Here is a 25,307-nt window from a genome sequence, read left to right on the forward strand (position 1 = left end):
TGTAGCTATGCCCTGTCCTGCTGGCCGGGCTCTAGCTCCAGATGATCAATGGCTTCCATTTCTTATGGACGTCGACTCACAATGACATGCAGTGGTGGTTTATCATCTGCTTTCACAGTTTTCCTACTCACAAAAGGTGTGACATTCCGGCGCACATTTTAAAATGTGCCCTCTCATGCCAATCAAATAGAATCGCCTACGGACTGTGGCTTCTGTCTTTTGCACTCCAAACTTACGTGACAGATCATGATAGCCAGTGAGCACCATGTTTACATCGCTCCCTGTGATAAAAATTTGATTGAGATGAGTAACAGTGATGGAATCAACGGAAGTGCGATACAGCAAGACTTTATTCACAAAAACATGTTTTCACTGTCTCAACACACAAATTAATTGAGGGCCAGCATCGCCTATGAGAATTGTGACGGAAGTTTTTCCCGTGAATAGTAATTCCTAGATTTCTGCAATCACTAGCCTTAATGTCAGTAATTGTATGCATCTCATTTCCTATTGCGGAGAGGCTGGACTGTATTACTGAGACAGAAATATATATGAAGATTTAAAAATAACACCAAAAGTATATAGTTGTGTACGCCTCAAATGCATTTCCATTTTTCCACTTTTTAGATTGCTGTGTAATCTATACTGAGAAAACGGAGATTTTACATGTTTAAACTATGCTATATATACCTGCTATCCAGTGATAAAGTACCCTTTCTCAACTTTGTACAATCTGGTCAAATCCATACTGGGCCTGAGAACATCTGAGTCTGCCTCCTGATCTATAGACATATATTTTTAATGTGTAAACTAGGCTACATATATACGTGTTATCCAGTGAAACTGTACCCTTTATCAACTTTCTACAATGTTGTTGAATCCATACTGGGCCTGAGAACGGCTGCCGAGCTGTTAAGCAAGCTACAGCACCTGTGGTTTGGACACGTAATTTTTTCAGGAATGACGGTTAGGCCTAACTCCGGAATTGCGGTTGACCTGAACTTACTGGGAAATCATTGTTCGCGGGGAATAATCTGAATCCCAGATCCCCATCACTAACGGAGTTCAGCAGGTTATCTGCACCTGTAAGCGACAAAAGCTGGTCCTTTCAGTGTAGCGTGCATGCAGCCCTGGACATGTACGGGAATGCTAGACCTGTTATTGCTCAATCTCACGTGCCAGAGCCTCACTTATCCCTCTAGTAAGCTTGACACGTACTGCGGAGGCATGCCGGAGTCTCGGTTGTTAACGGAATAAAGCTGAGAAATCGCTAGCACAACTACAAACACACATACCACACCACACACACACAGAATCGACAAAGCTTTCAAAGTGTGCATCTTTTCTTTAGGTGGCATGGTTGTGGTTTCCCGGGTGGAGTCCAATTAAGCCACAGGCTCCACTCCTGGTAGTGCCCTTTTGGACATTCCTTTAAGGTTCACCTTTGCAATCATACTGCCCCCGGAAACCAAAAACTTTGCCTTCATGGACGCTGTTTGGAGGTTCGTGGGAATAACGCCGCCCGATCAGCAGTCGGCATATGGGTCGCCCTCCCAGGGCTGTGGGGTACTCGGTACCGGGCCGGTGTCAGTGGGATGTGTCACAGCAGCGGTGACCCGGACGGTGGCCCTGGGCACCCATGTAAATGGCGTGGCATAATGGTAAAGAGTTTATAGAGATAGTTTGACGCCACCTGTGGTGTTCGGCAACATAGATGTTAGGCCGACGCTGCATGCAGATCCTCTGGGACTGATGGTGTTGTGCAGCAAAGATGATGAAGCTCCCCACAGGTGGAGCTGGAGTCCCAGAGAAGTGTAGATGTAGTGATGGGGGAAAGGCACAGGCAGTGTAGGTGCTGGTACCCAGATGTGGCGGTGCTGGAATAACTGTAGGACACCAGAGCGTGCAGTTCCAAAGCTTTACTCACAGTCTGCAGGTTACACAGATGCCTGCCTCCGTGCTGTGTCCTCCGGGTCAGGACCTCAGCCAACCTCCGGGACCAAAATGGAAAGCTCCCTTCCAACACTCCGCCAACATGTACCTTCCTAAACGTCTCCTTTCTAGCGCTTGTGGGGGAAGCACTCACAGGACCGTGGTTCACTGAAGCGCCTCCTGTCTAACAGATGTTCCTCAGACTTTACTTGCATGGCAGACAGCTGTAGCCTTTTCCTTCTGGCTCCCACACGTCGATGCTGGGGCCTCCGAGCCTTAGTTGGGTACAGAGCATTTATAGCTGCTACTTCCCCCGGTTTCTGCTGCAGGAACGTCAGTGTCCCTACAAACTCGGAGACCAGAATCCGGACCATGCGCTCCAGCTAGGATTGAGCCTTAACTCTGCTCATCCTCCAGCTCCCCTTCTCACATCCACACACTTCCCCTTCCCTGCACAGAGTGCCCTAACTTACCTCCTCCCGACCACAGAGAGCAGCTCCTCAGCAGTCAGGTTCAGAGGTCTCCCTGCTAGCCTGGAGTGGGAAATGTGTTGTGTGTTGGTTTCACTGGTAGAGAGATCCTTCATTGCTCCCAAGCTTGACAACACACTCTCTAGGAGGAAGGTAATTCCACAGTGGCGACCGTACTCTTGGGGATGCCACAAGTGCACTGAGGCCCAGCCACTGCTGGATGATGCTGCTGGTACATTGACCCAGACCACTACATTCCCCTCGCACTCTACACTGCCAGAATCTGACCCAGAGGAAACTCAGGTTCCCCTTCCCACATACTATACCACCTTACACGGTGACAAAGAGGAAGGTGCAGATGAAAGTGCAGGTTCCTTGAGCAGGTGGGGGGGGGCATACTCATGGGCGATGGCACTGGCACAGGGCACCGCATAGTATGCAAAAGTGTCTCTGCCGGTGGGAGGGCCTAAACAGCCAAGTGCAGTGAGATGGAAGATGGGGACGACAAGGAGTTCAGAGTAGTGCAGGGATTCCCTAGCAAGGAGACTTATGTAATTGTTTTCAATGTTGGGACAGCAATTTTTGGGGAGCACTATACTCTGGTGAATGATATATGGGGCCCACCATACACTGGAGCATTCCAAAGGTGGACATCAGACACTGGAGCAGCATTTACAGGGCCCATTATACACTAGAGCAGTAGAAATGGCGCCCATTATATATGGAGCATTATTTGGGCCCATAAGACAGTGGAGCTTCATCCATTGGGACCAACATATACTATAGCATTATGTGGAGCTCATCATATACGGTTTGAAACATTATATGGGATCAATGATTCCATATGGAGAAATATATGGGCCTCATTACTCTGTATAGCGCACTAAGCGCTGGCCATAATACTGTATGGAGTTATATACTGTCCGTTTTTGGAGGTATTGGAGAATTTAAAATGGATATCAGTCATGAGATGTAAGAAGTGAAGTATTTTTCATTGTACTATACTGCTATTTCTCTGCCGTATCGGAGCATCATGAGTTGTGGTATGTGTTAAAGGGGCGCTCTTTGGCCTTGGGCCCACGAAAACCTGGAGCCAGCCCTACCCCCCACAACTGTAGCCAAATAACCCCCATTTTTCAGTGCGTAACTAGTATTATGAAGTAAATTAAGGTTGACAAGCTTAAGTAATAAGAATTGATGCTTTTGGCATTCAAATGGGCACTGTAGGTGTGTTTCCTGTCCTCCTCTCACTGCCGACTTTAATTCCCCATTGACTTACATTGGGTTTCGCGTTTCGGTCGGAACCCCGACTTTTCCCTATAGTCGGCCGATTTTGCTCGACCCGACTTTTGGAAAAGTCGGGTTTCATGAAACGAAACTCGACCCTAAAAAACCAAAAGTCGCTCAACTCTACTGGCTACAGATGACAATGGGCAGCCCGAAGCAACTCAGGATCCACTCAGCCAGGTGGGTTGGAGGCCTCCTTACTGTGCTGCTCTATTTGAGGTCCTTGCTGCCTAAAGCTCTGCTCAGTCCTCTGTTCCTCTCACTGTCAGAAAATGTTACCCGCATGGCAACAAGCTTGAGCCTTTCACTGGTATCTCTCCTCGTGGCATCTACAGGTTCTAAGGCTAGTTTCAGACTAGCGTTCAGGAGGGCTACGGATGGCAGCCTAGTTCCTCCGTGAAAATCTGCCTACTGCCGTATGCATCCAGCATTTCCCTGCATACCTATCTTTAACATTAGGTACGCAGGGACATGCTTTGTATGCGGATGCGTCCGCATGCGGCAATTTGACGATTTGACGTGTGCAGCGACCGCACGGAAACACAAATAGAACGCATGTCCTTTCGTAGCTAATGTTAAAGATAGGTACGCAGGGAAACGCTGGATGCAAGCGGCAGTAGGCAGAGCGTGGGCGGAACTTCATGGAGGAAGAAAGGAGGAAGTAGGCAGCCATCCGCAGCCCTCCTCAACGCAAGTCTGAAACCAGTCTTACCTGCTGCTGTGCCTTCAAGTGTGTGATGGGGCCAGAAGACCTGCAATCTTCTGCCCTCCAGATTTAGCTACTAAGACCGTAGTGCTCTGCAGCCACGGACTCCGGTGTCCAGTTCTCGCGCTGAGCTCTGGGATGAGTGTGGTCACAGCTCCTCTTTCCAAGCTTCCCTATACTTTTCTCTTCCTCTCTGACTCAGAATCCAGTTTGGGGACAAGCTCCTCACTTGCTCAGTTCCCCAGCACTGACTGACTGAAACTCTAACTTCCTCCTCCTGACCAGAGAGAGCAGCTCCCCTGAAGTTGGGTTCAGAGCTCCCCCTGCTGGCCCGGAGCAGGAACTGTGTTGCATGCTGTGTATACCTGGCCAAGGGATCCCTCCTTGCTTCAGGCCTGACATCAACCCTTGTGAGGGAGGCAATGCCATTGTGGCAACCGGACTCCTGGGGTGCCACAGAAGCTTGATAAAACACAGTGGACCTACACCAGCAGATGACATGGCTCCCCAAACCATCACTGACTGTGGAAACTTCACACTAGACCACAAGCAGCTTGGATTGTGTGCCTCTCCACTCTCCCTCCAGACTCTGGGACCTTGATTTCCAAATGAAATGCAAAATTTACTTTAGTCTGAAAACACCTTGGACCACTAAGTAACAGTCCAGTTCTTTTTCTCCTTGGCCCAGGTAAGATGCTTCTGGTGTTGTCTGTTAGTCATGAGTGGCTTGACACTAGGAATGTGACACTTGTAGCCCATGTCCTGGATATGTCTGTGTGTTGTGGCCCTTGAAGCAATGACACCAGCAGCAGTCCACTCCTTGTGAATCTCTCCAAAATTTTTGAATGGCCTTTTCTTAACAATCCTTTCAAGGCTGCGGTTATCCCGGTTGCTTGTGCACCTTTTTCTACCAAACTTTTTCCTTCCACTCAACTTTCCATTAATATGCTTGGATACAGCACTCTGTGAACAGCCAGCTTCTTTAGCAATGACCTTTTGTGACTTACCCTCCTTGTAGAGTGTGTCAATCACTGCCTTCTGCACATCTGTCAAGTCAGCAGTCTTCCCCATGATTGTGGAGCTACTTAAACAGACTAAGGGACCCTTTTAAATTCTTAGGAAGCCTTTGCAGGTTTTTTTTGTTAATTATTCTAATTTACTGAGATAATGACTTTTGAGTTTTCATTGGCTGTAAGCCATAATCATCAACAATAACAGAAATAAACACTTGAAATAGATACTGTGTAATGTCTCTATATAATATATGAGTTTCACTTTTTGTATTGAAGAACTGAAATAAATTAACTTTTTGATGATATTCTAATTTTGTGAGAAGCACCTGTAGATGGGCCAGGTCCTTCAGGGGGATATGTGTAAAGAAGAAACGAAAGGACTTACGTGTGATGGTCTCGGTGATGGTGGAAAGGCAGATGTCAAAGGTTTTCTCACATGGCTTCTCGTTGGTGCTACAGTCGCTCCCAGTGGAGGTGCAGTGGTAGCAGTTCAAGGAAAAGGCTGAGAAAAATAAAAATTGGTTTTATTCTCCATAAATCACAGAATATACAGAAAGTCATACAGAATAGCATTATATAGGGAAACACTGGGGACATTCTAGTACCCATAGGTCACCTCTATAGATGTGTCCCTACGACAACTACTCTGTACAGGGAGCATTATAATAAACCATTGGTCACCTCTATGTAATACTAGAATTGTCCTTATGACAAATACTGTGTACAAGAAGCATTATAATAAACCATAGGTCACCTCTATGTAATATTACATGTGTCCGTATGATAACTAACCTGTACATGATGGAGCATTATAATAAACCATAGATCACCTTTATGTAATATTAGATATGTCCCTATGATAACTACCGTATTTTTCGGAGTATAAGACGCACCGGACCATAAGATGCACCCCAATTTTCAGAAGGAAAATAGGGAAAAAAATAATAATGTGTCAAATGGGGGTCCGTCTTACAGACCGAATTCAGCTTACCTGGGAAGGAATCCGGCACAGGTGGAGGAGTGGTCACAGGGGTCATTCAGTGGTCCAGGCTTGTGCAGTGGCAGCTCTGTGCTGGGGCAGGTTGGTTGTGCTGGAGCAGCTGGGCTGTACTGGGGCAGCTGGGCTGGGCTGTTCTGGGGCAGTTGGGCTGTGCTGGGGCAGCTGGGCTGTGCTGGGGTAGCTGGGCTGTGGCAGCTGTGCTGGGGCAGCTGTGCTCAGGCTGGGGCAGCTGTGCTGGGGCTGGGGCAGCTGTGCTGTGCTGGGGCTGGGGCAGCTGTGCTGTGCTGGGGCAGCTGGGCTGTGCTGGGGCAGCTGGGCTGTGCTGGGGCTGGGGCAGCTATGCTGGGGCTGGGGTGGCTGGGGAGATTCAAATCTCGGCAATGAGATCTCGTCTCCCGAGATCTCGGGACGGGATCTGAACCTGCGCGTGCGCCGTCCCCGGACCGGCGGCCATCTTCCCGGCGTCCATGTTCCCGGAGGCCACCGCAACATGGCGGCGGCCAGCAAGGGATGTGCGGGGGCCTCCGGGCTTGGAGGAAATGCCGGCGGAGCCGCCGCCCCTGCACCGGAGCACAGAGAGCCGGTACCCCTGCACCGGAGCACAGCCCGCTGCCACCACCGCACTACAGAGCCCCGCGGCACCCGCACCAGCCTCCAGCCATGATCGGAGGTTAGTATATTGCGACTATAAGACGCACCCCCCACTTTCCCAAAAAATTTTGGGGGAAAATAGTGCGTCTTATGGTCCGAAAAATACGGTACTCTGTACATGGTCCATTACAGTATAATAAACCATAGGTCACCTCTATGTAATATTAGATAAGTCCCTATGATAACTACTCTGTACCTGGAGCATTATAATAAATCATAGGTCACCTCTATACAATACTAGATGTGTCCCTATGATAACTACTCTGTACATGGAGCATTATAATAAACCATAGGTCATAGTAACATAGATTTGAAGGCTGAAGGAGGATCTTATGTCCATCTAGTTCAGCCTATTTTTAGTGCAGCTGTTCTGCATTGTTGATCCTGGGGAAGGAAAAAAACCCACAGAGTAGCAGCCAATTTTCTCCATAGGGAAAAAAATTCCTTCCCCTAAGCTGGGTCAACCATCTACCTATAATATTCTGTTATTTGTAACCTTCTACACTGTTACTCACAAGAAAAGCATCCATTCCTTTCTTAAATTCATTCAGTGAGTTGGCCATCACCACTTCCTCAGGAAGAGAATTCCAGAGCCTCACTGCTCTTACCGTGAAGAACCCTCTTCTATGCTGGTGCAGAAATTGTCTTTCCTCCAAATGAAGAGAATGCCCCCTTGTTCTTGTCACAGTCCTTGGTACAAACAGTTCATTGGAGAGATCTCTGTATTGCCCTCTGATATACTTGTATATATATATTAAGTCTCCCCTAAGTCTTCTCTTTTCTAGAGTAAATAGACCTAATTTTGATAACCTCTCTGGGTATTGTAGTGAACCAACTCCATTTATCATTTTAGTAGCCCGCCTTTGAACCCTTTCAAGTTCAGTAATGTCTTTCTTGAGCACCGGCGTCCAAAATTGCACACAATACTACAAGTGTGGTCTGACGAGTGATTTGTACAGAGGGAGAATTATGTTTTCATCTCGTGTCCCCAGACCTCTTCTAGGGTCATGGGATGCATTAGAAGAGGTCTGGGGACACGAGATGAAAACATAATTCTCCCTCTGTACAAATCACTTGTCAGACCACACTATACAATACTAGATATGTCCCTATGATAGCTACTCTGAACAGGAAGCATTACAATACACTATAGGTCACCTCTATGTAACATTAGATGTGTCCCTATGATAACTACTCTACACGGAGCATTATAATAAACCATAGGTCACAGCTATAATAAATAATGAATAATCTTTATTTTTATATAGCGCTAACATATTCCGCAGCGCTTTACAGTTTGCACACATCATCATCACTGTCTATGTAATATTACATGTGTCCCTATGATAACTACTCTGAACAGGAAGCATTACAATACACCATAGGTCACCTCTATGTAACATTAGATGTGTCCCTATGATAACTACTTTGTACACGGAGCATTATAATAAACCATAGGTCACCCCTATGTAACATTAGATGTGTCCCTATGATAACTACTCTGTACACGGAGCATTACAATAAACCATAGGTCACCTCTATACAATACTATATGTGTCCCTATGATAGCTACTCTGAACAGGAAGCATTACAATACACCATAGGTCACCTCTATGTAACATTAGATGTGTCCCTATGATAACTACTCTGTACACGGAGCATTATAATAAACCATAGGTCACCTCTTTACAATACTAGATGTGTCCCTATGATAACTACTCTGTACATGGAGCATTATAATAAACCATAGGTCACCTCTATACAATACTAGATGTGTCCCTATGATAACTACTCTGTACACGGAGCATTACAATAAACCATAGGTCACAGCTATGTAATATTACATGTGTCCCTATGATAATTACTCTGCAAATAGAGCATTATCATAAATCACCTCAATGTAATATCAGATGTGTCCCTATGATAACTACTCTGTACATGAAGCATTATAATAAACCATAGGTCACATCTATGTAATATCAGATGTGTCCCTATGATAACTACTCTGTACATGATGCATTACAATACATTATAGGTCACCTCTATGTAATACTAGATGTGTCCCTATGATAACTACTCTGCACACGGAGCATTATAAAAAACCATAGGTCACCTCTATGTAACATTAGATGTGTCCCTATGATAACTACTTTGTACACGTAGCATTACAATAAAGCATAGGTCACAGCTATGTAATAATACATGTGTCCCTATGATAACTACTCTGCAAATAGAGCATTATCATAAACCATAACTCACCTCTATGTAATATTAGATATGTCCCTATGTCAACTACTCTGTACATGAAGCATTATAATAAACCATAGGTCACCTCTATGTAATATCACATGTGTCCCTATGATAACTATCTTTGTGTCCTTGAATCTTTGCACACTGTGCCGCGACTGACACCCGGTATTTACCGTCTCGGCACCAGATGTCCCATCCATAAAGTGATTTGTTATTCCTGTACACATGCTCCTCTGCTCCGTGCGTCATCCCCACCGCTTGCTGACCTATTTCGCAGGTGCTCCTTTCATCCTGGCGACTATTTTGGTATTTTGGAGTAAAATCTTGTAACCCCCTGACATTAATCACTGTGAAATAAGTCAGTGCCGGTGAGAAATCACTAAAATAATTCCGCTTTTTTTTTGCTGCTGATACTTTTGAGCAAATCATAAATGATTTTTATATTAAATGTTTAGGAAGTGCTGTCATAGGGGTGACAGGGCTTCTTCTCTTTAATCCTTTTCTCCAAACTCTATTTTGTGCCATTCCTCTATTATTCCTCCTGGAAGTTTATGAATAAATTGACATCTGTGTTTTATTATTATTAAGGGGCGTGTCCCTGACTACTCTGATAGTGTCCAATCAGTGATGACTGCATAGAGACACGCCTCCTTAACAAGGGAAATGGGAACACACATACATTTTCAGGAGGAATAACCAGAGGGACAATATAAAAATTAGTAATAGAAAATGATGATCCGGAGTTGTTATTTCATGAGGAATACAGATGTTTACTAAAACGGACATGTTAGGACTGGTGACTGGTCCCCTTTAAGGAATACTCCGTGCAAAACTGTGCTCTTTGAAACCCTATTTCAGGCTCTGACGCCCCCTACAGTCTTGCACAAGTAATTATTTTTACAGAAATAGTTCCACTTTTGTCCATAGGTTGTGTCTGGTATTGCAGCTCAACCCCATTTAAGTCAATACGACTAAACTGCAGTACCAGACTCGGCCTATAGACAAGAGTGGTGTTTTTTTTAGAAAAAAAATGCAACAAATGCAAAAAACATTCAGCCTTATTTTAAAGGAGTCATCCAGGACTAAGATATTGATGAGTCATCCTGAGGATCACTCGAGATCTGGCACCTGCACAGATAAGCTGTTAGTAGGCAGCCAATATGAATGACATATATCATGCTGGGACTAGGCCTATAGACAAGAGTGGTGTTGTTTCTAGAATGTATAGCGTACGTATATGGTGCTGGGACAGCACAGCCCCGTACGGTGGTCAATGTCAGATGCTGCAGCTCAGCTACTATTGAAGTCAATGGGAGCTGACCTAAGAACAATCACTGCAGTTTACAGGACACTTCTGGCAATCACACACCTGCTAACAGATGATTGATGGGGGTGCTGAAGGACAGGTCTTCGATATTGTTGTCTTGGACAATCCCTTTAATTTTATCTTTATTTGGGAAAGAAATATGCCAGCCCCTATCATCCCCTAACTTCAGTCCATACTTGATGACGCCCTGTGACTTTGCTGGAAGCTCAGTCATATTTTGGCAGCCAAAGATGGGCGACGCAGCTTTCCGGAATCTGCAGAATGATGATTAATCGTTGTCTGCACTAATTGTACTTTTTCCAATCACCTGACTGGTCAAAAAAATGACTGAGATGCATTCAGGATCCCATGGGCATTGGGCAAAAGTACATTCAGTGCTACCAGCCCAGGCCTCTCCGCGATCTATCGATCACCATTGTATCCCCGGGACCTGTCCCATAAATCTATATAAAATATGGAGGCACGTCCAGATACTTTTACGCTGAAGTATATACAATGCGAGGAGGGAGGGTGCAATTCTGACATTAAACAGGTTCTCTGAAAATATGCAAAACTGGCCCTAAGTTAGGGAAAGTTATAAAATAAATTGCAACTACTAACTCCTTGAGTCCCCCTGCTGCTTTGGTGGTCATCAAAAATGATGACATCCTATACATCAGTCGCCTGACCACTGCAGCCAATTGGTAGTAACATTTGGGTGCAGTAGTTGGTATTTCTTTATTTTGTAACATTCCCTACCTTAAGAACAATGTTGTGGAATTGCAGGAAACCCTTTAACATGTTATTTGCAGGTCACAGGTCTGTGGTCAGTGATGAGGTGAGATGTTATAATGCAGCTTGGTTGTCCACAGAAGCTAGGTATATCCTGTGCAGCGTTTTGACTATATGTAATGTGATATTGTTCTGGGAAAGTGATAGATAGATTGTACACTTGTGTTCCTCATGTCCAAGTTCTTAAAGTAGTGTTGTAGTCATTTACTGTAGCTTACAAGCTGTCTGTCAAAGACTGTAACTGACAATTGTGTATCAAACACTTAAACACCAAGTTGTGTGCCAAAGACTCTAACCATCAAGTAATATACCAAAGACTGTAACCACCAAGTTGTGTACAAAAGACTGTAACCACCAAGTCGTGTGCCAAAGACTGTAACTGCTTAATCGTGTACCAAAGACTGTAACCACCAAGTCATATACCAGACTGTAACCACCAAGTCATATACCAAAGACTGTAACCACCAAGTTGTGTACAAAAGACTGTAACCACCAAGTCATATACCAAAGACTGTAACCACCAAATCGTGTAACAAAGACTGTAACCACCAAGTTATATACCAAAGACTGTAACCACCAAGTCATATACCAAAGACTGTATCCACCAAGTTGTGTACAAAAGACTGTAACCACCAAGTCATATACCAAAGACTGTAACCACCAAATCGTGTAACAAAGACTGTAACCACCAAGTCTTGTACCAAAGACTGTAACCACCAAGTTATATACCAAAGACTGTAACCACCAAGTCATATACCAAAGACTGTATTCACCAAGTCGTGTAACAATGACTGTAGCCACCAAGTCTTGTACCAAAGACTGTAACCACCAAGTCGTGTACCAAAGACTGTAACCACCAAGTCGTGTACCAAAGACTGTAACCACCAAGTCGTGTACCAAAGACTGTAACCACCAAGTCGTGTAACAAAGACTGTAACCACCAAGTTATATACCAAAGACTGTAACCACCAAGTCATATACCAAAGACTGTAACCACCAAGTCGTGTAACAATGACTGTAGCCACCAAGTCTTGTACCAAAGACTGTAACCACCAAGTCGTGTACCAAAGACTGTAACCACCAAGTCGTGTAACAAAGACTGTAACCACCAAGTCGTGTAACAAAGACTGTAACCACCAAGCCATGTACCAAAGACTGTAAAAGCCAAGTTGTGTGCAAAACACTGTAACTATTAAGCTGTTTTTACCAAACACTGTAACTACCAAGCTATGTGATAATGACTGAAACTGCACAGCTATGTGCCAAAGACTATGCCAGTATGCCAAATGCTGCAACCGACAAGTTGTGTTTCAAAGACTCTAAGAGCTAAGTTGTGTTTCAAAGACTGTAACCACCAAGTTGTTTGCCAAAGTCCATAACTATCAAGCTCGGAATCACAGCCTATAACCAATATTATTTGTGCCGCAATCAGAGTAAACTACAGTTCGCTTGAACCAGAATGAAGTCTGTTTGACTCCCATTGAGTTACTGTAAAAGGTCCCATGACCCAGGTCCTTAACCTCAACTGTCTTATAATTTATTTATTCAGTCATTAAATGATTATTTCCAACTGGACAAGATCTCACCTATCCACAGAACAGGTGATACATTGTTAACTGCTGGGGGAACCCACACCGATATTGAAAAAGGGGAACTGCAATGCCCCTTTCGAATGGACTGCCACCTACTGGCCAGCTAGGTTGGTGTGATGGGCACCACCACCACCTCTTGATCAGAACTACTCAGGTTAGTGGGTTATAAAGTGGATGTCCCCTTTAAAGGCACAAAACCACTTTCATGGAGAAACACAGCAGACTATAGATAAGTTCACACTGGGCGTTTTTCCTGCATTTTTTAATGCTAATTTTCAGTTGCTTTTTACAGTATCAGCAAAGCCTAGGAGTTTCTTTGAGATCAGGATTTTGTGCTTTGCATCGTTTTTTGCCATAGAGCATGTCACTTCTTTCAGCATTTTTTTAGCGTTTTTGCAGTGTTTTTCAATCATTGACTTGAATGGATGGTGAAAAAACGCTGCAAATACGCAGGTTGACTTTTCTTGCAGCACATGTGCTGCAGAAAAATCAAGGACAGCCGGATGTGACATCACTCGGCTCTGTTACATCTAGATGGCAGGCTGCATATTGTGTTCATACAGCCTGTCATCCAGCAGAGAGGACCCGAACCCCATTCACTTGAATGGGGGGCCCGACAATACAGTGTTTGACATGCTGTCATATGCATGACAGCACAGAAAACACCACTTCTGATCGGTGGGGAAACCATCCTCGCCGGTCAGAGAGCCGCGGTTACCACGCTGTCAAAAGACAGCGTGAGCGCTGAGCTGTGATCGGAGATATACAGCTTACCTCCGGTCATTGGTGTCAGCTGATGGGACAACCGCTCCCATCATCCGACTCCTGCTGCCGCCAATAACAGTGCAGGAGCGGATGAAGGGAGTATTCATTAGCCTCTCCTGCGCTGTAAATAATAACTAAAAAAAACCTGTGTGGATTCCCCTGTATTTTTGATAACCAGCCAGGCAAAACTCAGAGCTGGGGGCTGCAACCCTCAGCTATCAGCTTCAGCAAGGCTGGTTATCAAGAATAGAGGGGTCCCTGTTTTTTTTTATTATTTAAATAAATAAGAATTTAAAACAAAACAGTGTGGGGTCCCCTCTATTTCTGACAACCAGCCTTGCTAAAGCTGACAGGTGGGGGCTGGTACTCTCTGTGAGATCCCCGCTAGCATGGTGAGAAAGTCGCACTGTGCAGAGGCGAACTCACCACAGTTGAAATTCACCGCAGTGAAATTCGCCCAGTGAACTCGCCTCGCCTCTGCCACTGCTGTTAAGCCCGGCTGGGAACGCAGCCTCAGTGACATCACCACTAGTCACTGAGGCTGCGCTCGCAGCAGCTTATTTACCAGTAAGTTCTCAGCCTGGACAGTCACATCTTGGCACCGTCCAGGTTGGAAACTATTTCTCCCCCAGACATGGATTACGGCATGGGACAGAATGACGGAGAGGTGAGAGATATTGTTGTTTTATTATTTTAGGTTTATTACAGGAGAATGAGGGCTTCAGTGGAATTAGGTGAGGTTGTAACTGTGGTTTAATTAAGATTACTAAAGGAGTCTGTGTCATTTTATTCAATTAAAGGACTTTATTCTTGGTGTGTGTGTTTTCATACAATGTGACTATAGGGTTAGTAATGAGGGCGTCTTATTGACTTCTCTACATTACTAACTTCAGGACTTGATGTCACCTGACAATACAAAGGTAACATCAACCCCACAAATATTAACCCCACTTGCCAACGCTACAGGGCAAGTGGGAAGAGTGAGGCTAAGTGCCAGAATTGGCGCAACTTTTCTGTGGCGTCTGAGAGCTGATGTTTTTAGCCTGGGGGGCAGTATCCATGGCCCCTTCCTAGGCTATTAATATCAGCCCGCAGCTGTCTGCATAGCCTTTGCTGGTTATACATACAGTATATATGTATTTAATGTGTATATACCTATTCTATCTATTCTAACCTGGCACTCTGTGATTTTACTGTATGCCGCATATGAATTACTGGCTTTTCAAAGGATCTAGAGGTATGGTTCTACAGCAAGTAGTTTTTTTTCCTCTGGGGGGCACTCAATTTTATCAGCATGCACAAAGAGACACAAGTTATCCCCAAAAACGCATGAAAAAAACGCACTAAAACCGCAACAAAACGCAAACAAAGAAGCACCAAAAACACACCTAAATATGCGTTTTTGCCGCAGCAAAAACGCCCAGTGTGAACTTACCCTATGGGTCCTGCAGGGGGGCCGTGCTTTCTCGGATTTGTTTTTTTTAGAAGGCTGCAATAAATATTTCCCTGAGAGCATCTTCCTCAATGCCCATAAGTGACTGAGAATGAGGACGCCCTTGGTAATAAATACAAGAAATGCAGCTAAATGGATTTTCCCCCTTCTTCACTTAATTCATATAATGAGCTCATCCATCCAAGCTCAGATGTAAAAATTCTGGGGGAAAAAAATCTGCAACTTTTTAACATACTTTGTGCTTCTATTGTTCACTATTGTCAGGATCACTGTTCGCTGTCAGTGAATGGGAACAGTCTGAGGCTGAAAACCTGTATATTCCACACATTTCTGCATTGATACATTGTAGCAAATTAGCACTACAGGAGAGAGCTTGATGCTAAAGACATCTGGTCTGGAACGTACCTGTCCTGCCACCTCTACATGTAATGTCTGCCTGGATGTGGTGACCACCGCCTCAAGCACATCAGGGGACCCTCATTCTTCCCACTGAGGTTTTTTATTTGGCTGAGTTTTCGGAGCAAAAACTTTACAAAACCACAAGTTTTGCTGGAGAGTTTCTGCCCAACTCGGGAAAAAACTTAGTGTGAATACACCTTTAGACATATGGATATACCGTACCGTAACCGGCGATCAAGGTTAAAAAAATGTATTTTGTAATGAGCCTTAAATAGTAATTTCTATAATTTACTAATAAATTTTAGGTAAGAAAGATATGTATCGGATGTGACAGAGAAGGGGGCTGGCTCAAGTACGAGAATAAGCAGAAAGAGAGCAGCCCACTTCTCTGTATGCATTGTCTGTGACAGAAAAGGGGGCTGACTCAGATATGGAAATAAGCAGACAAACAGAAGCCTCCTTCTCTGTCTATGCATCAGATGAAACAGGGAAGGGGGCTGGCTCAGATATGGGGATAAGCAGACAAACAGCAGCATCCTTCTCTGTCTATGCATCGAATGTAACAGAGAAGGGGGCTGGCTCAGATATGGGAATAAGCAGACAAACAGCAGCCGCCTTCTCTGTGTATGCATCAGATGTAACAGGGAAGGGGGCTGGCTCAGATATGGGAATAAGCAGACAAACAGCAGCCTCCTTCTCTGTCTATGCATCAGATGTAACAGGGAAGGGGGCTGGCTCAGATATGGGAATAAGCAGACAAACAGCAGCCTCCTTCTCTGTCTATGCATCGAATGTAACAGAGAAGGGGGCTGGCTCAGATATGGGAATAAGCAGACAAACAGCCGCCTCCTTCTCTATCTATGCATCGATTGTAACAGAGAAGGGGGCTGGCTCAGATATGGGAATAAGCAGACAAACAGCAGCCGCCTTCTCTGTGTATGCATCGGATGTAACAGGGAAGGGGGCTGGCTCAGATATGGGAATAAGCAGACAAACAGCAGCCGCCTTCTCTTTGTATGCATCAGATGTAACAGGGAAGGGGGCTGGCTCAGATATGGGAATAAGCAGACAAACAGCAGCCTCCTTCTCTGTCTATGCATCAGATGTAACAGGGAAGGGGGCTGGCTCAGATATGGGAATAAGCAGACAAACAGCAGCCGCCTTCTCTGTGTATGCATTGTCCGTGAAAGAGAAGGGGGCTGGCTCAGATGTTGGAATAAGCTAACAGAAGCCACCTTCTCTGTCTATGCATCCGATGTGACAGAGAAGGGGTCTGGCTCACACATAGAAGTTTGCACTTAGCCAGAAGGCAAACCCCCTTCTCTGTTTATACATCACCCATGAGAGAGAAGGGGGCAGGCTCAGATAGGGAACTGAACAGCCAGCCCTGTGATTGAGAAGGGGCCTGGCTGAGATATAAATCTCCATTACACAGCACTGATATCTTGCCAACATGGGAAATTATACACATATATACTGTATATATTAACTGGACCACCCCTTTAAGTAATTTGTCTGCCTACATAATTCATCTTCATAGAGTTTCTGAATTCTCCTATTTTCTGTGCAGGTTACAGCTGCAGTTTGTGCTTCAAAGCTGACCTTTCCTTTGTACCTGAGGACAGGAAGTTGCTACCATGGTCATCCATGCTGAAGGCCATGGGACTCAGGCTGCTGGTCACCCGGTCACCGGCCGGCAACCTCCTCATATGTTAGCAATGGATAATGTGAACCATGACCACCGTCCAGCAATGATTTGTAATCTGGCCAGTCCCAATATATAGCGGGTATATATAACATTACTGAGCAGCTGGAAGGGAACCAAGAAGTCAATTACTTGTTCCGACTCCCATCTGCTGTGTCACTAATGGGGCTGAGGTCACTGCCATGGAGTTTAGGAAAAGAGATTCATTACACTACAGCTTTCTACTTGCAATGTAGGCTGCCTGCCCATCACCTGTAGTCAGTGAAAACCTGCCCACCATGGAAAAGAGGCTAAAACAAGTGCCATTAGTTGGTATGAAGTGGGGGTCTGACCACCGGGACCCCCACAGATCCTAGCAATGAAGCTGAGGTGTGTATTATGATGTTCTGCAGCAGCTGAAGTGTAGTATGATGTTCTGCAGCAGCACTGATGTATTATGATGTTCTGCAGCAGCTGAGGTGTATTATGATGTTCTGCAGCAACTGAGGTGTATTATGAGGTTCTGCAGCAGCTGAGGTGTATTATGATGTTCTGCAACAGCTGAGGTGGATTATGAGGTTCTGCAGCAGCTGAGGTGTATTATGGGGTTCGCAGCAGTTGAAGTGTTTTATGAGGTTCTGCAGCAGCTGAGTTGTGTCATGAGGTTCTGCAACAGCTGAGGTGTAATATGATGTTCTGCAGCAGCTGAGGTGTATTATGAGGTTCTGCAGCAGCTGAGGTGTATTATGAGGTTCTGCAGCAGCTGATGTGTATTATGAGGTTCTTCAGCAGCTGAGGTGTATTTTGATGTTCTGCATGAGCTGAGGTGTATTATGAAGTTCTTCAGCAGCTGAGGTGTATTATGATGTTCTGCAACAGCTGAGGTGTACTAAGAGGTTCTGCAGCAGCTGAGGTGTATTATGAGATTCTGCAGCACCTGAGGTGAATTATGAGGTTCTCCAGCAGCTGAGGTGAATTATAAGCTTCTTCAGCAGCTGAGGTGTATTATGAGGTTCTGCAGCAGCTGAGGTGTGTTATGATGTTCTGCAGCAGCTGAGGTGTAATATGGGGTTCTGCAGCAGCTGAGGTGTATTATGAGGTTCTTCAGCAGCTGAGGTGTATTATAATGTTCTGCAGCAGCGGAGGTGTATTATGAGGTTCTGCAGCAGCTGAGGTGTATTATGATGTTCTGGAACAGCTGAGGTGTATTATGAGGTTCTGCAGCAGCTGAGGTGTACTATAATATTCTGCAGCATCTGAGGTGAATTATGAGGTTCTGCAACAAATGAGGTGTATTATGAGGATCTGCAGCAGCTGAGGTGTATTATGAGGTTCTGCAGCATCTGAGGTGTATTATGAGGTTTTGCAGCAGCTGAGGTGTATTATGATGTTCTGCAGCAGCTGGGGTACATTATGAGGTTGTGCAGCAGCTGAGGTGTATTATGAGGTTGTGCAGCAGCTGAGGTGTATTATTAGGTTCTGCAGCAGCTGAGGTGTATTATGATGTTCTCCAGCAGCTGAGGTGTACTATGATGTTCTGCAGCAGATGAAGTGTATTATGATGTTCTGCAGCAGCTGAGGTTTATTATGAGATTCTGCAGCAGCTGAGGTGTTTTATGAGGTTCTGCAGCAGCTGAGGTGTATCATGATGTTCTTCAGCAGCTGAGGGGTATTATGAGATTCTGCAGCAGCTGAGGTGTATTATGATGTTCTGCAGCAGCTGAGACAAAACCCTGTATAATACACCCTGCTGCCTCTGTAATGTCGCTATTTCTCTCAGTAGCGAAGATCAGCAGTGTTTCCGTGGCGGAAATGAGCAGTGTCTCGATGGCGGAGATCACCAGTGTCTTGATGGCAGAGATCAGCAGTGTGTCGATGACAGAAATCAGCAGTGTCTCAATGGTGGGGATCAGCAGTGTCTCTATGGCGGAGATCAGCAGTGTCTCGATGGCGGAAATCAGCAGTGTCTCGATGGCGGAAATCAGCAGTGTCTCGATGGCAGAAATCAGCAGTGTCTCGTTGGTGGAGATAAGCAGTGTCTCGTTGGTGGAGATAAGCAGTGTCTCGGTGGTGGGGTTCAGCAGTGTCTCGGTGGCGGAGATCAGCAGTGTCTCGGTGGCGGAGATCAGCAGTGTCTCGGTGGTGATCAGCAGAGTCTTGGTGGTGGAGATCAGCAGTATCTTTATGGCAGGGATCAGTGGAGATCACCAGTGTCTCTCTCGGTGATGGAGATCAGCAGTGTCTCGGTGGCGGAGATCAGCAGTGTCTTGGTGGTGGAGATCAGCTGTGTCTCCGTGGTGGAGATTAGCAGTGTCTCGGTGGTGGAGATCAGCAATGTCTCGGTGGCAGAGATCAGCAGTGTCCCTCTCGGTAGCAGAAAACAGCATTGTCTTGATGGCGGAAATCAGCAGTGTCTCCGTGGTGGAGCTCATCAGTGTCTAGGTAGCGGAGATCAGCAGTGTCTCAGTGGTGGAGATCAGTAGTGTCTCAGTGGCGGAGATCAGCAGTGTCTCGGTGGTGGATATCAGCAGTGTCTCAGTGGCGGAGATCAGCAGTGTCTCGGTGGTGGAGATCAGCAGTGTCTCAATGGCGGAGATCAGCAGTGTTTCAGTGGTGGAGATCAGCAGAGTCTCGGTGATTGAGATCAGCAGTGTCTTGGTAGTTGAGATCAGTAGCGTCTTGGTGGTGATCAGCAGTGTCTCGGTGATGGAGATTAGCAGTTTCTCAGTGGAGGAGATCAGCAGTGTCTTGGTGGCGGAGATCAGCAGTGTCTTGATGGCAGAGATCAGCAGTGTTTCGATGACAGAAATCAGCAGTGTCTCAATGGTGGGGATCAGCAGTGTCTCTATGGCGGAGATCAGCAGTGTCTCGATGGCGGAAATCAGCAGTGTCTCGATGGCGGAAATCAGCAGTGTATCGATGGCGGAAATCAGCAGTGTCTCGATGGCGGAGATCAGCAGTGTCTCTATGGTGGAGATCAGCAGTGTCTCGGTGGCGGAGATCAGCAGTGTCTCGTTGGTGGAGATAAGCAGTGTCTCGGTGGTGGAGATCAGCAGTGTCTCGGTGGTGGGGTTCAGCAGTGTCTCGGTGGCGGAGATCAGCAGTGTCTCGGTGGCGGAGATCAGCAGTGTCTCGGTGGTGATCAGCAGAGTCTTGGTGGTGGAGATCAGCAGTGTCTTTATGGCAGGGATCAGTGGAGATCACCAGTGTCTCTCTCGGTGATGGAGATCAGCAGTGTCTCGGTGGCGGAGATCAGCAGTGTCTTGGTGGTGGAGATCAGCTGTGTCTCCGTGGTGGAGATTAGCAGTGTCTTGGTGGTGGAGATCAGCAATGTCTCGGTGGCAGAGATCAGCAGTGTCCCTCTCGGTAGCAGAAAACAGCATTGTCTTGATGGCGGAAATCAGCAGTGTCTCCGTGGTGGAGCTCATCAGTGTCTAGGTAGCGGAGATCAGCAGTGTCTCAGTGGTGGAGATCAGTAGTGTCTCAGTGGCGGAGATCAGCAGTGTCTCGGTGGTGGATATCAGCAGTGTCTCAGTGGCGGAGATCAGCAGTGTCTCGGTGGTGGAGATCAGCAGTGTCTCAATGGCGGAGATCAGCAGTGTTTCAGTGGTGGAGATCAGCAGAGTCTCGGTGATTGAGATCAGCAGTGTCTTGGTAGTTGAGATCAGTAGCGTCTTGGTGGTGATCAGCAGTGTCTCGGTGATGGAGATTAGCAGTTTCTCAGTGGAGGAGATCAGCAGTGTCTTGGTGGCGGAGATCAGCAGTGTCTTGGTGGTGTGAGATCAACAGTGTCTTGGTGCCGGAGATCAGCTGTGTCTTGGTGGTGGAGATCAGCAGTGTATCCATGGCAGAGATCAGCAGTATCTCGGTGATGGAGATCAGCAGTGTCTCAGTGGCGGAGATCAGCAGTGTCTCGGTGGTGGACATCAGCAGTGTATCCGTGGTGGAGATCAGCAGTTTCTCGGTGGTGGAGATCAGCAGTGTCTCGGTGGCGGAGATCAGCAGAGTCTCGGTGGCAGAGATCAGCAGTGTCTCTCTCGGTAGTAGAAATCAGCATTGTCTTGAAGGCGGAAATCAGCAGTGTCTCCGTGGTGGAGATCATCAGTGTCTCGGTAGCAGAGATCAGCAGTGTCTCGGTGGTGGACATCAGCAGTGTGTCAGTGGCGGAGATCAGCAGTGTCTCGGTGGTGGAGATCAGCAGTGTCTCAATGGCGGAGATCAGCAGTGTCTCAGTGGCGGAGATCAGCAGTGTCTTGGTGGCGGAGATCAGTAGTGTCTTGGTGGTGGAGATCAGCAGTGTCTTGGTGATGGAGATCAGCAGTGTCTCAGTGGAGGAGATCAGCAGTGTCTCGGTGTCGGAGATCAGCTGTATCTCGGTGATGGAGATCAGCAGTGTGTCAATGGCGGAGATCAGCAGTATCTCGGTGATGGAGATCAGCAGTGTGTCAATGGCGGAGATCAGCAGTATCTCGGTGATGGAGATCAGCAGTGTCTCAGTGGAGATCAGCAGTGTCTTGGTAGTGTGAGATCAACAGTGTCTTGGTGCCGGAGATCAGCTGTGTCTTGGTGGTGGAGATCAGCAGTGTATCCATGGCAGAGATCAGCAGTATCTCGCTGATGGAGATCAGCAGTGTCTCAGTGGCGGAGATCAGCAGTGTCTCGGTGGTGGATATCAGCAGTGTCTCGGTGGTGGATATCAGCAGTGTCTCAGTGGCGGAGATCAGCAGTGTCTCGGTGGTGGAGATCAGCAGTGTCTCAATGGTGGAGATCAGCAGTGTTTCAGTGGTGGAGATCAGCAGAGTCTCGGTGATTGAGATCAGCAGTGTCTTGGTAGTTGAGATCAGTAGCGTCTTGGTGGTGATCAGCAGTGTCTCGGTGATGGAGATTAGCAGTTTCTCAGTGGAGGAGATCAGCAGTGTCTTGGTGGCGGAGATCAGCAGTGTCTTGGTGGTGTGAGATCAACAGTGTCTTGGTGCCGGAGATCAGCTGTGTCTTGGTGGTGGAGATCAGCAGTGTATACATGGCAGAGAACAGCAGTATCTCGGTGATGGAGATCAGCAGTGTCTCAGTGGCGGAGATCAGCAGTGTCTCGGTGGTGGACAGCAGCAGTGTATCCGTGGTGGAGATCAGCAGTTTCTCGGTGGTGGAGATCAGCAGTGTCTCGGTGGCGGAGATCAGCAGAGTCTCGGTGGCAGAGATCAGCAGTCTCTCTCTCGGTAGTAGAAATCAGCATTGTCTTGAAGGCGGAAATCAGCAGTATCTCCGTGGTGGAGATCATCAGTGTCTCGGTAGCAGAGATCAGCAGTGTCTCGGTGGTGGACATCAGCAGTGTCTCAGTGGCGGAGATCAGCAGTTTCTCGGTGGTGGAGATCAGCAGTGTCTCAATGGCGGAGATCAGCAGTGTCTCAGTGGCAGAGATCAGCAGTGTCTTGGTGGCGGAGATCAGCAGTGTCTCAGTGGAGGAGATCAGCAGTGTCTCGGTGTCGGAGATCAGCTGTATCTCGGTGATGGAGATCAGCAGTGTATCATTGGAGGAGATCAGCAGTATCTCGGTGATGGAGATCAACAGTGTCTCGGTGTTGGGAGATCAGCAGTGTCTCGGTGTCGGAGATCAGCTGTGTCTCGGTGGTGGACATCAGCAGTGTATTTGTGGCGGAGATCAGCAGTGTCTCGGTGGTGGAGATCAGCAGTGCTCGGGCAGCGCCGCTCTTCCCTGTATTCTCCGCGTTCTGACATCGGAATGAGGAATTTTATTGGCGGACAATGAGGATACTGATATCGGTGTCATAACCCGGGGGATGCCGCCTCACATCTCTACTTGGATTTAGTCCCTTCATAAGCTTAAAAATCATTCTGAATAATGAGCCCCATGGGGACAGGGATGACGGAGGGGGGATTGTGCTCTCTGTACAGTGCTGTAGAATATGTTGCCGCTATATATGAATGGAGATACATAGCTCAGCATCTGTCCCTATCCGTGGACCTGTCTCATTCCCCTGCAGAAACCCAATTCCTTACAATGTGCGTCACAGGCAGACATTACCCAGACACCAGAGGCATGCAGGGATCTAGCAGAGGACTGGGAACCGCGTACTATACACACACCCACAGATGTAGCAGAGCTGATTCTCTTCTGTGAGGCTCAAGCTCAGCTCTGCTGCATCACTGCTCTGTGCACAGAAGCACTCACCTCCTTCCAGTATGCTGGCCACAAGACAGAGGAGGGCGACGGCGGCCACCATGGTGCTGCTCTGCAGTGCTCGGGATGCTCTGTGGATGATCTGGATCATCCCATCCTCAGGGTGTGGCGTTTTATACGCAGAATGCCAGGGTGGGTGGGAGTGGGGGGCGAGTGCACGGATTCAGTAGACAGAGGCGGAGAGGAGACCAATGAAAGCCGGGCAGTGGGAGAGGTGTGCGGCATCTACAGACACAGGTCCCCAGCACCAGCGTATGGCCTGGGGGGGCGCTGGACCCCAATAACTGGCTACTGGGGACAGATATAAACTATTCACAAATACAAGAACATTGTACGGACAGATCACACCATATCCCGCTGCTGCCAGTCACATATCAATACAGAGGGGTATCATGCATCATCTATCTATCTTTTATCTATCTATTATCTATCATTCTGTTATCTATCTACTATCCTTTATCTATCTATCTTTTATCTATGTATCTATATGTCTATCTATTATCTATCTATTATCTATCTATCTATTATCTATCTATCTTTTATCTATCTATCTATCTATTATCTATCTATCTATATATTATCTATCTTTTATCTATCTATCTATCTATATATTGTAGTGTGGCTAAGGGTCACATAGTTGATGAGAGATATGTGTCACAGAGATGGCTGGTCTCTCTGAAGTAACCCAGAGTATTTTCTCTAGTGCATGAAAGCACTAAGAGGTTCGTTTGTTGCACCTGGGTCCGGACTGCGGGTAGCTATGAGAGATGGGCGGGGCTGGCTACCCACATACCTCACATCTGGGTGTGGTTACAGCCTATATAATGGAGACTGTTGATTGGCACATGGCCTGGGGAGGGAGAAGGCCTCTTGTGAGTTTGGCTCCAGAATGAGCCTGAATACAGGACACTACCCCAGCCTGTGTGCCCTCAGGCCTGGTGGAGCAGAGCCCTGCTATGGACATTTATACTTTGTTTTGCCTGATCTAAGGCTATATGCAAAAATTGTCCGCAGCATTTCCACAACTCTCTGCCGTGGGTAAAACGCATGCGGAATTCGCATGCGTTTTCCCGCAAAACACAACCGTTTTGCAAGCGTTTTTAGCTTACAGAATGCTAGCGCTTTTCCAAGCGATTTGAAACATCGCTTGGAAAACTGATTGACAGGTTGGTCACACTTGTCAAGCATAGTGCAGCATCAATAGTAAAAGATAGAATGTTAAAAAAAATATGGCTATACTCCCCTCCTGGCGGCCCCTGATCTCGTCAGCGGCGATCCCGGTCCTCAATGGCGCTGCCGGCAAGTTCCGTTCCCATGCGTGCTTTGCGAGAATGACCTTTGTGATGTTACAGTCGGGTGACCGCTATGTCATCAGAGGTCATTCTCTCAAAGTACGCCTGGGAGCAGAACTTGCCGGCAGTGCCGCTGAGGACTCCGGCGGCCGATAGAGGGTAAGTATAGCCCTATTTTTTATTTTAATTCTATTTTTTTTACAGGATTATGGAACCCAGAGCCTGGAGGAGAGTCTCCTCTCCTCCGGACCCTGGGTACCATCCGCACATGAAGCGCTCACTTTACGCATGGTGGGCATAGCCACATGCATAAAGTGAGCGTTTCAATGCAATCGCCACGATTCCGCAAAATTAATGGACATGCTGCAGATTTTTCCGCTATGTAATTCTGCAGCTGAAAAATCCGCTGCATTGGCACAGCAACTGCGGAATCCCATAGGATTGCATGGGGATGCGTTTTGTTAGCGTTTTTTAAGCGTTTCTGCAGCGACAAAAATGCGTCGGAAACGCTTAAAA

The 25,307-nt window shown here is 46.7% G+C and overlaps 1 protein-coding gene across 2 annotated transcripts in view; it reads right to left on the bottom strand.

The window, feature by feature from the left end:
- The window catches only part of LOC141085366 (phospholipase A2 inhibitor NAI-like), a 50,474-nt gene extending 26,839 nt beyond the window's left edge, over positions 1-23,635 (bottom strand). Inside the window, exons 1-2 of one of the 2 annotated variants that reach the window (XM_073570657.1) lie at positions 23,491-23,635; positions 5,794-5,910 (exon numbers count right to left, since the gene is read on the bottom strand). In XM_073570657.1, the coding sequence (XP_073426758.1) occupies positions 5,794-5,910; positions 23,491-23,590 (217 nt within the window). In that variant the 5' untranslated portion in view covers positions 23,591-23,635. Of the gene's footprint in view, positions 1-5,793; positions 5,911-17,231; positions 17,341-23,490 lie in introns of those variants that run through there. The other variant, XM_073570658.1, reaches the window with a different exon arrangement.
- Positions 23,636-25,307: the final 1,672 nt, after the last annotated feature.

This window comes from Dendrobates tinctorius, unplaced genomic scaffold (genome assembly GCF_039654945.1).
Source record: "Dendrobates tinctorius isolate UK_male_01 unplaced genomic scaffold, ASM3965494v1 ptg000028l, whole genome shotgun sequence".
NCBI classification, from domain to species: Eukaryota; Metazoa; Chordata; class Amphibia; order Anura; family Dendrobatidae; genus Dendrobates; species Dendrobates tinctorius.